The 12380-nt window shown below is 43.0% G+C and overlaps 1 protein-coding gene across 3 annotated transcripts in view; it reads right to left on the bottom strand.

Moving 5' to 3' along the window:
• BICC1 (BicC family RNA binding protein 1) overlaps positions 1 to 12380 on the bottom strand; it is a 275205-nt gene that overhangs the window by 116190 nt on the left and 146635 nt on the right. For all 3 annotated transcript variants that reach the window (XM_037062751.1, XM_037062750.1, XM_037062753.1), the window contains exon 3: positions 1042 to 1111. In XM_037062751.1, coding sequence (XP_036918646.1) covers positions 1042 to 1111 — 70 coding nt within the window. The remainder of the gene's footprint in view (positions 1 to 1041; positions 1112 to 12380) is intronic.

A 12380-nucleotide genomic window follows, 5' to 3' on the forward strand; every position in this document is an offset into this window, starting at 1 on the left:
ACAACAAAAGCTAGACCACAAGGCCAAGGCTGAGCTTACAATCATCGTTTTTGAGTTGTTTGATGGTGTTTTTCATTATCTCTAATGACTCCATGCATCTTTTAATGAAGTATGCACAACAGAGTTTACTGACTATGTACTTTAAAAAGAAAAAACATCCATAAAAATACATGCTGGCCGGTCATTTGAAAATACTATGTAATCTTGAGTCCTGGCTGGTATAGCTCAGTGGATTGAGCACGGGCCTGCGAACCAGAGGATCGCGGTTCGATTCCCAGTCAGGGCACATGCCTGGGTTGCAGGCCACTCCCTGGCAGGGGACACACGATACATTGTGTGTCCTCAGCAGAGGCAACCATACATTGATATTTCTCTCCCTCTCTCCTTCCCTTCCCCTCTAAAGATAAATAAATAAAATATTAAAAAAAAAAAAAAGAAAATACTATGTAATCTTGAAAGAAAACTAAAGGTGCCTAGACTTTCATTTCTGACCACCACGCACTGGGTAGTGTCCTCTAGGATAAAGCAGAGTGCAGGCAGGCACAGGAAATGCTCGACCTAAGAGAGAAACCTAGTGACTTTTTCATCGCCTAGTAGGAGAAGAGGAGAACAATGAGTCAAGAAAGAAAATCGAAGGTTTGAATCACACTGGAGGGAAGACAAATCAGCGTGGTTCATAAACAAGAAAAATGAAGTGTCCACAGTAGGAGTTTTCACACTGGGAATGTGTGACTGCGTGGAAAGTCGCCATGACTCAGCCCATCACACGAGTGGGCATCCTTAAAATCGTAAGTTGCTACGGCGTCTTCTTTAATAACATTTCTATTATAAGAAAAGTACTTAAAATATTTTTTCTGTTGCTGAGTAAAAGGCTGTACATTATTTTTAATCATGATCAACCTCCCCAAATACTGTAATTTGACAAATATTTGGGAATAAACATGATAAAAATAAAGGCTGATTTTTCCCCTGGCAAACATGTAGTGCTTCCACAGTTTCTGCTTATCAAAACCACCGATTCTTCCACTTCTCACAATTTACCTTTCTTAGATTTGGCTCCGATCTTCAGCTTTGATGGCCAAGCAATCTGTGTATTTGTTTCCTCCATGATCTACAACAAAAATTAAGAGAAATATTGATTCAATTAAGAAACTATTTACAGATAAGATTTTCTTAAAAAAAGATGATTTCAAGTCTTTAAGCCCATGTTGATATAACAAAATGATCTCATTTTAAAACAATGTAAAAGAATCTTGGAAAAAAAGAGATGCATTTTATAAGCCTTTTATCTAATCAGAAATATTCAAGTCTATTCTTTTATTCCCAGTGTTCCTCTGTGATGTCCCAGAATTGTAACACAGAGGCAACGAGACCAAAAAGTGCATGAACAATTAATTAACCCAACTTGATACCAGAACTGTCAGAGATGCTTGTGCTGAGTAAAATCCCCCAAGACAACTGCCAATGGACTGCAACACACCAAACATAATCCTTGTAATACAAATCTACATGGGTTAGGCCATACTAAATGAAGATTTTTTTTTTTTTGGAAAAAAGTAATAACTCGCTTTGAGCACATTTGTAGTCCATTAAAATTGATGAAAAGCCTCTAAACATGACATCACAGCATGACGCTACATCCCCATCATCCTTTGTCTGGTCCAAAAGGGCATTTGTGCCACCGTGCTTTCTCCCACGCAGCCAACACTGGCCTGCAGACTTGGAGACCCAAACGTGCCAAAGCGCAAACACAGGTGAGGGAAGCGAGACCACAGCGCAGAGGAAGGAGACAATCCATAAGAGTGAGCCACCAAAAAATGTGCATCCTTTGCTCTTTACTTTTATCCCATGAATTAGACTAATGTTTACTTTTCTACCATGAATACAGCATTCACGGAATTGACAGAACAAACAACTAAACAAATTAAAGAGGCAAAACCGGCAACTACCACACATTAATCACTTAAATCTGAGTAGGGTAATGTTTACTTTTTCATATGGGGCTAGAGTTAACTAAACAAACTAATGGTGAAGACAACTAAACACGTTAACAGTGCGATTAATAAAAAAAAGTGCCTCTTCCCCCTCGGCAGTGGTTAGGGACTGGGCTGAGTGGTCGACACTGCTGACCTGCATCGGGCTTCACTTCACCCCTGTATCGTGCACAAAGAGCTCTCAGCAGCTGTTTTAGACTGCAAGCACCCAGGGGCCTTTTGTCTATCCATCCCAAGGTGTTTGGGTTTTAAACGTGAGCCAACATTTTTAAATCAGGGATTTTCTCATACAAATCAGATCTCTGGCTCTCTGTAAATTTGGCATATTTAGTCCCCAAGGCCCACGTCCCGCACGGCCACACTTGGCTAGCATGGAGAAACAGATGCCCTCTCTCGTCAGGCCCCGAAGGTTCTCTACTACCCTCCGGGGTCCCACCAGGTCTCTCGCATGGAGGCCAGGGGCTACTTGCCATCATCGTCATCATGCTTACATTACCTCACTTGCCATCTATCACAGTGTTCGCACTGCTATTTTTCTTAGAGAAATACTTCTCTGCATGTGTACCTCTATTACAAACTGAAAAACAAAGGGAGGCCACCAAATCAAGGTGCTGGCCTGGCTCTGAAGGTTGGTGTGCTTGTCTCCCCAGCTCCACAGGACCTGGCCCCTGCCTCTTCCCTGCTCCCGCGCTGTCCCTGTTCATGGGTTCAGTTGTCTTCACCATTAAACTGTTAACTCTAAACCCATACTTAAGAACAGAATAAATACTACCTTCCTCGGTTTCCCCTGCTCCAGTCACCCCTGCCTCCTCACGAATATGCCCAGCAGGCAACCGCTTCAGGGCCTTTGCATTCGCTCTCAGATCCCCAGCTACCACTTTCTCCATCACCTTCTCTCTCCACTCTTGTACCACCTGAACCAGAATGATTCTTCCCACTTCACTGCATTTATTTCCCTCTTAACACTTACCACAACCTGAAATTCTCCTACTTTCTGGGTTTGTTTACAGTCTGCCTCTGCAAAAAAAAGGTAAGCTCTCTACTCTGCAGACAATAAGCACAGGATATGTTTGGGTAAATGAACCCGCAGAACACCCCTAGGAAACAGATTTCTTCATTCTCCACACAGGTGGGAAGCAGCAGAGCGAGCATAAAGCCCTCAGACCGCTTTGCAAAGACCACACTTTCACCACCATACTATTCTGAATACAGGTCCTTTATCTTTTTAAAACATGCACATACTAATTTGAAAATTTGCTCTAGGAGCTAGGCATACTAACTGGTTATCACATCCTACAAATGTTTATTAAAAGCCTCCTTAGGTGTCATAAGTGGAGACCCACAGCAATGAATAAGACATAATTCCTGGTGTCCACAAGTGTACAGGCAAGTCAGGGACACAGACAGACAAACACGCAGATGCCAGACAGCCAGCTGGGAGCTGGCTCAGGTCCAGCTCATGAGAGCAGCTCACAGCACCTGCTTTGAAAGGTCAAGGGGGAGGGGGGTTAGTCAAGGGTTCCCCAAAATATAATCTGCAAAATCACTCAAGTTCTGAAAGTCAGGTACAAGTAAATTTATAAATGAGTTCATCAGTCCCCAGATGAGGGCAGGAAGGCCCAGTTAGAAGGGCTTCCTCATTGGTCACATTTTATCCAGCTACTATCCATGCATGTATCTACAAAGGGAGTAAGATTAGATTCAGAATGTTCCCATTAGCTAAGACACCTAAAGAGAAAAAATGAAAAAAATGAGATCTTAGTATGAGACCTTTGGTAGGGGAGGAGTAAGAAAATAATCTATAGACTTTGCTTTTTCTGCCTCAAGTAATTTGGCCATTTAATCCAGTAATTGACGCCAGGGATGCAGAAGAGCACCCCTGTCAACACATGCTTGCAAGACACCACTTTCTGAAATCCTAACTCATTTGCAGAGCTTCTGAGAAATGACCCTGCATATGATCCTCTTTATTAACCCCCACTAGATGCTCCATGGCAGAAAACAATATGCCAGAGATACGTCACAACGTGAGGTAATGGCCATGAAGTCGAAGCGCCTGCTTCACACACCGCAGGAAGCCTCACACCAGGGCAGCATCTACTGCGCATGACATGGTGGGGCTCGGAAAGACTCGCTCCCAACCGACCCACGTCAACATTGTCTGGAAGTGGAAGAGGGGCTAGCCTGAGCTTAGGGTCCTACCGCTAACACCAGCTCTCTATCTTCTACACCACATCATCTCCAAAGTCCTATGAGTCACAGTAAATGTCACACCTTCTAGAGAAAATAAACTACCGCTGATTGGAATCTGACTCCAATAAATACCATTTGTGGCCCGCCAACCCCAACCACCCTGGTCATTCCCCAGGCTCCTTGTCAGTCCCTACGAGGAGCCTCCTCAGACAGCTCTTTACTTGTCCATTGTCGTAATCCAGCCATTACAGGCAGGTGGTGCTCCAGTCACGTACCAGCTCGCCGCTTTCAAGCTATCACGTTGGGCAAATAACTTTGGTCAACCTCACTTTTCTCCTCTGTACTAGCTACTAGTACACTAGCTACTAGCTACTAGCTATTACCTCTGTAATAGCTACTAACTGTAGTAGCTATTCAGAGAGTTGCTGTAAGGCCTCTATAAGAAAACCCAAGCACAGAGTGGCACACAGTGAGTGCTTGATAATATTAACCCTGGTATTGGGTTGGCCGAAAAGGTTGTGTAGTGTTTTTCTGTAAAATAAAAAACCACATTTTTCATTTTACCAATAACTTCATTGGTTTGGATATCTTGAGTATGTCGGCTATCTGCCGTGTGGCAGAACATTAATTATTCTCAATTATTGTCTCAATTTGATCACTATCAACTTCAACTGGTCTACCCAAGCACAAAACTTCTCAAGCCACTTCTGATACGTTCGATCAGTCATGGCACCTTCTCCATACACTGCACAGATCTTTTTTTGCATTTCAGTTGCATTTTTAGCTTTCTTTAAATAATAAAGCATGATATGCTGAAAATGTTGCGTATTTTCTTTCATCTTCAGTATTAAAATGGCTACACCAAAATTCACCAATTGGTAAGTTTTTTAACGCATGCTGATATGACAGTTGTCGCAATACAACCTAACACAATTGCTTCCAATGAAGTTAAAGACAACTAAGTGCTACTAGAGCCATCATATGGGGAAAAAACTTTTGGGCTAACCCAATAAATACAAGTTGATTACTCTGGTCAGGCTCTGTTCTAGATGCCAAGAATATTGCTCATGATCTAACAAGGATGAAGACAAGTTAACCCTTCATTACGAACTCAGTCCCAAGTTCCGTAACAGAGCAGGGCATCTGAGGGTGAGTAGAAGAGATCCCAACCCAGCTGTGGGGAGTCAAGAACAGCTGGCTCAAGGAAATGCCTGGTAATGCTGTGACCTAGAGGAGGAGAAAAGGTGGGCTAGCCAGGGAAAAGGTGAACAAAGCGTCCCAGGCAGAAGAGGAGGCATGAAGAAAGATCTAGAAGGAAGGTACGCAGGTACCAGACAGAGCCTGAGGGTGTTGATTTAGCATAGCTGAGGTGCGTCAGTGCTCACCTTTCCCACTCAGGACAGGGAGTGTGTCTCGGCTCCACCCTCCTGTGGGTCAGCACACAGACATGCTCAATACAGACTTGAAGATGTGGCATAGACCAAAGCCACTCAGTAGCTATGCTTGGCTGTCATGTGCTACAAATAAGCAGAGAACCAGCCGGTAACTACAGATAAAAAGAACCCACACTTACTTCACTTTCCAGGAGTCAAAATCCCCCTAAAAAGTTATCAATGAAGCTTTTAAAACCATCATCTACAATGACCCCCAGTCAAGTCCTATGGCATAGACACCGTGGTACATATACTATTAGTATCAGACAATTATGAGAGTGGCAGGGTGTGCGGCTACCCCGGGAAGAGGAGGAAGCACAGTTCTCTGCAGGGCATGTGGGTGGAGGCTGGCCCAGGAACCGCAGACTGAAGCTGGTTTGCGGGAGCAGGAGGCTGAGGCATGCCCCCTGGTAGAAGTAGGAGAAGGGCGGGGGTCGGGGGGCGCAGAGGCAGAAATCAGGGCACTAAACAAGTCAGAGGCTCTATAACCAGAAAACTATGCTGATAAAGATGTCCTAAATGACCATCAAGACAAATACGTAGGTAGATCAAGGTGGACAGAGGAACTGCACAAGGTGAGGTCAGGAAGCATGGGCTGAAATCAAAGAAAGCACAAAACCTCTGAGGAAAAAAATGACTATCTTATGTCTCAGAAAAAAAAATCCCAAAGTAAGTTCTAGCTAGTTTGTTTGGTTAATCTTATTACGGCCTCCCCGTTCCCTCCTTCACAAAACCCAAGTTCAAAGAACTACTACTTTTGAATCATTTTATATAAATATTAAATCACACCTTAAATATTTCAAAGAATTAGTTTTAACTCATATGTCTGAATGCTGCACATTAATAAAGCAGCTACAGAAGGAAGGTAAGAGAAAGACTTGGGATTTCTCCTGGAGGCAAGAAAGAACAAGAAAACTTACAGATGAGTTCCAGATATTTTCAAAAAGATGCCCAGAGCTTCTGGACAACCCCGACCCAGTTTCCTGCTCAAAGGGTGAAGATGAGTTGAACAAGAGCTTGAATGTGGATGTAGGTGAGGCAGAAGTCACTGGCTGAGCAGACTGGGTTGTGGAGGTACGAAGTTCCCAATCCACCCAGAGGCTCGGCACCTTGAGAAAGGAGACAGGCAGCTGCCAGCACTGTCTCTCCATCTTCAGACATCCAGACAATTTTAATACACAACCATAAGAATTAAAGGGACACTTTTCAAAAACCATGGAAGTGGGGACGCTGAAGCAAGTGAATTTTATGGACCCTCAAAAGGATGAAAACACACCTCTCAAGAGGACATCATACATTGCCCACAACCCAAATAACTCCTGCAAAACCTCACAAGGAATCAATTCCCAGGAACCCAAGACAGGCCTTCATTCTTAAATAAGTCAGGATAGCATCCAAAGTGTTGGATTTGCATTCAAGGGATAATTCAATTAACTGGCTAACTCTGACCAACCCCTTTCAAAAAATAAGATGTTGATGCACGCTGGTTGTATGAAATATAAACTGAAATTTAGGAAACATGCTTAAAATTACTATGGCTTCTTTGGGGCACCGAAACTATAAATACCATGATGTCAGTTAAGCTAAGAAATGCCTAGGTATTCAAAGCCACAAAACCTCTGAGAAGAAAATGACTATCTTCTGCCTCTGGAGAAAAAACTCCTAAACTCAGTCCCAGCTAATTTGGTTTTTTTGTTTGTTTATGTATTTGTTCTTTAATCGTCACCTGAGGATACATTTATTGATTTTTGTCTTTTTTTGAGAGAAAGAGAAACATTGAGAGGTTGCCTCCCATACAAGCCTTGATTAGGGTTCAAACCTGCGACCTAAACGTGTCCTGACCAGGGATCAAACCCAAAACTTCTTGGTGCACAGAATGATGCTCCAACCAACTGAGCCACCCAGCCAGGGCCGGGTTTTGCTTTGTTTTTCTCTCATTACTGTCCTGGTTTTCACTTTCATAAAAATCAAACCTCAAAAAACAAATACCTGGTTTTGAATCATTTTCAAAAAACATTTGATGACACTTTAAGTATTTTAATGACTTGTTCTAACTCTTAATTCTAGACGCTGTATGTTAATGTCATTTGAAACAGGTCCTTCCAACTTTTGGATATCTTCATTATAAAAAGAATCTTTTCTCAATTCTACCAATTTATCTAGGTTTCTTTTTCTGTTCTCTTATAATGGACAGCAGTCTCATATGTCACAAGGAGAGAGATTTTGAAGAAGTCCATCTAAACATATAACTATTTGAAAAATAACTATTTTAATTTTCTGTTGTGAAGACTTACTGTATTCATTACTTACAGGGCATTAATAATTAGAACGTAGCTTAATTCTCAGGCTAATCTCAGATCTGATGAACAGCAACTATTCATAGTAACACATGTATTTGGCCTAAGAATATCAATTTTGAAATACATAAAGCAATTAAAACTAAGATTGTTGATATTAGAAAGAATATGTATTTTTATAGTTCACCTTTAAAGGTTACATTTTTGCCATGAAAAGTCTCATGAAGAGAGCACGCCCTGGACATTTAACAGCTTTGGAGGCTAAACTATCATCTTTACTTTCTATTTCATATTTGCATTTCTTTTTTTAAAAAAATATTTTATTTATTTATTTTTAGAGAGAGGGGAAGGGAGAGAGAAAGACAGAGAGAAACATCAATGTGTGGTTGCTTCTCATGTGGCCCCCACTGGGACTAGGCCCACAACCCAGGCATGTGCCCTGACTGGGAATCGAACTGGCGACCCTTTGGTTCGCAGCCGGCGCTCAAGCCACTGAACCACACCAGCCAGAGCTCATATTTGCATTTCATAAACAAAAAGTAAATGTTCCCTGATTAAAGAGTAATAGCACTGCTTTTCTCATGTTAAAAAGGTACCCAACAAACATGGAATCCTATGCTCCTGTTTTGATTTCAGTTTCTGCGGGAGGACAGCGGGAGAGGTGGAAAGGGTGGGCAAAGTTTACATAAGCTGGAACTTGGAACATTTTTTGTAACTGGAAGAAAGCTCTATCAGCTATTCAAAACTGTCATCACATATGTACATGGAATTATTTAAATAGTTTTGCTTTCCTAAAACAACTTGCCAAAATTGGGGAAAAAAACAAGTAAAATATAACCAAATTCTACATGTAGTTTCATCCATAATAGAAAATAATTTATTCTCCAAAGCTCAAGTCATAATAGATTTTTTCCATCTCCAACAAATTCCAGACCAGCACACCACGTAGAAAGAGAACATATCTACCCGTGTTCACTATACTACACATCTTGCAAGTTTGAAGCAATTTTAGGATAATATTTTACAGATGAAGGAACCCTTTGCCAAACCAACAACATTCTACCAACGTGCTTAATTCACCGAATTCTTCAGTCCAGACGTAAAGTTAAAAATCCACAGGTAAGTAATCAGCATCTCAGATCAACCCAAGACATGTCTATTTATGCTGACTCTACTTGAAATATTTCTTCTTGGACCAGGAAAAGAACGCTGAACACTCTAACTTGACATTTATACTCCAAACTATTGAAAATTCATCATTCAAAATGGCTACCAGCTGGGAGCCATCTGTGCCTGCTTCTCCAAAAGGCCAACTCATTTGTGCTCTATTTTGCTTGTATCAGTAGAGAAATAAGGTCTATCCTCACGCAGGTGGTTGTTTAATGGATTGTGAGTCAATATGCTGCATTTTACCATGAAGGGAGCTAAATGAGAAGGCCTACTAGAAAACACCAGGAAGTGGAGAAGGAAAAGGAGTGAACTTCTCACATGAGAGGGTGTCTAAAGGCAGAGGATGTTTATTTTGCTGAGCTCTACTATATTTCATATAAATCCAAGAAATTGACGATTCAGTGATTCACCATCTGCAGACTACCCGTCACCTTCACCTTATACACTTTTCATACGCCTTCCCCATGTGCTCTGTAAATCAGACACATGGCACCTATTTTACAGATGAGGAAATTAGGAGTCAAAGAGGTTGTTAAACAAGCGCATAGGTATGTGTCCAAGACCAGCTAGAGTCTAAGTCACAGGACTCCCTGGAGAGGGTCATTTCTGCCTTCCTGGCTTGTGAAGTGGAAGGCCACACAGACTTGTGGGGATGTCACTGTGAAAGTTCAACTGCCCAGAATCTCTGCCGTGAACGAAGATTAAGGACACAGAAGCAGCAGAGTGGGTGTCCCTCAGCACTCTCTGATGAACTGATGACGAAGTGACCCGGACGGTTCAACCCAGGGATGTATCCCCATGCACTTAAAGAGAATGAGGGGAGCATTTTAGCTGTCACAGTGATACAAAAGGACCACACTGGCACTCGGTGTCCAAGGCTACAGATGCTGAATTTCCAAAAAAGCGTGGGACAAACCACTCACAATGTCCATACAGACAGTCCTGGCTTTGACCAGTTCCGATGTGCATGAATTTTAGTTACCGCAGTTTAATTACCATCACCCATACCTCAACAACGCAGGCTGCATTCCAGGTACCAATGAACACTAATTGTGAGTACCTGCTTCACAAACAAATTCCGCTGCCAGCTCTTCAGTACACAAATACGTGCACCACAGATACTCTCCTAGATCTGTGACCCAATCACATTGCTTCTTTCAGCGCCTGTTGGCGGAAACTCACTGCACATCTGTAACCAGTTCATGCAACAACAGCAAAGCGAGGGGCTGTGCTGACCTCTTGTGCCTCAGTCATAAAACCAAGGACATGTTTCAAAAATGGATCCTTGAAAGTGGAAACTGGCCAACAGAGATAAAAGTGCAGCAAAGAAACGCAAAAGTATACTGCTGGAAGTGAGACTGGAATCACATGCCATGGGTACGAAATCAACTGCTGCCCATGGGAACGCTGACACTGCCGCTGTTTGAGAGGCTCAGATGCAGCCGGAGGACTCTTAGGGAAGACCGACTTACCGACATCAGTAACAAAAGTGGTTGGGTGTCCTAGAGGAATTGATGCTGGGAAAAAAATTCACATTAAAAGAGACTCTAGGACGTGGTTCACAACTTTGAAAGTACAAAGGCTGAAGTGTGGGAATCTGCTCCAGACTTAGGATTATGGCAGTTCACCAAGGCACAGGGAAGACTCGCCCTCCACACTGGGCTTATATGACCCAAAAAGCCAGCCCTGCTCCAACTACTCTTCACGAGTTTTTAACAAAGAAATGGAACACACTCATTCTCAATGTCTCTGATGTTTAAATACAGTGCACTAAATATTGCACTATTTTTTCAACTCCCTATATATTTATGACTGATAGTAAGAGGAATTTTCAATGCTTCGATGAAATTTTTAAATGCTGCACATCACTCGATTTTCCCACTGACTACGACAAGCACTCTGCAGTTTCTGCCTGCACGGTCATTTTTATGGCCCCATGCTGCCGAGCAAGGTGAGGGCTGCCTTTTACATTCCCCTGAGAATCACTAGCAAGGGATTTCAAACTGTTCCACATTACGGGCAGGCTTAGCTAATTTATTTCAAAAAGTTCAGAGAACCACTTATCAAACAAAACCTAGTTCAAATGCGCCCTCCACGGTCAAAACTCTGCCAACTCTCCCCGTCCCGGTCACCTTTCAACTCCCTCCCCTCCCATTCTCCCTGTGCTGTGCAATATTACAGTGTTTAATTTTCTTTTTAACCAATCCCACCAATGAGCTGGGCTCCTGATGGCCAATGAGTGTATCTTGTTCATTTTCAAATATTAGAATCCAGCACTATTAGGTCTTAGTAAACATGGTGAATGTAAGTAACAGCGACGAAGGAGACCACATGCAGGGCACAGGAAAGGCAACAACTAAGACTTCTCAATTACATGGCACTTGCGGTATCACAGGTCACCGCCACTCCATCTAGAGCAGGGATGTCAAACTCATTGTCATGCGGGGGGGGGGCACATCAGCCTCGCGGTTGCCTTCAGACGGCCGAATGTGATTTCAGCTCTCTAACAGTTAAGGAGTGGTTACATCTATACACTCCTAAAATTATTTCAGCCCTTTGAAGGCAGCCTCGAGGCTGATGTGGACCCCGGTGAAAATGAGTTTGAACTCCTGATCTAGAAACTCTCCTTTAACTCATTCAAAGGGAGTCTGTGTATCAGAATAAATTAACTGAGTGAACATTCATTCAATGAGAGTAAATTCTAATTCATTGACAAGATTGATTTTCCCAGGGTGTACTTGCATTATAAAGGAGAAAGCCACCCTCCAACCCAACTGTGTGGAGGGGTGGGGCCAGTCCAGTGAGTGGCTGGCTGGGCCACGGATGGGCCTTTGATAGGGGGACCCGTGGGCTGGCATTTCTGCTCCAGCCTGTGGCTGGCACCCGCGCAGGGAGCCCCACCTCTCCATCTTAAAAAGAGGAGCCAGGTTTTCATGTCAAGTCTCCTGATTTNTCTGTGTATCAGAATAAATTAACTGAGTGAACATTCATTCAATGAGAGTAAATTCTAATTCATTGACAAGATTGATTTTCCCAGGGTGTACTTGCATTATAAAGGAGAAAGCCACCCTCCAACCCAACTGTGTGGAGGGGTGGGGCCAGTCCAGTGAGTGGCTGGCTGGGCCACGGATGGGCCTTTGATAGGGGGACCCGTGTGCTGGCATTTCTGCTCCAGCCTGTGGCTGGCACCCGCGCAGGGAGCCCCACCTCTCCATCTTAAAAGAGGAGCCAGGTTTTCATGTCAAGTCTCCTGATTTTTAAACGTTGGCACCTAGTTCGTGTATGTAAAAGAA

Source organism: Sturnira hondurensis, unplaced genomic scaffold (genome assembly GCF_014824575.4).
Source record: "Sturnira hondurensis isolate 20B ecotype Veracruz unplaced genomic scaffold, ASM1482457v3 Scaffold0014302, whole genome shotgun sequence".
NCBI classification, from domain to species: Eukaryota; Metazoa; Chordata; class Mammalia; order Chiroptera; family Phyllostomidae; genus Sturnira; species Sturnira hondurensis.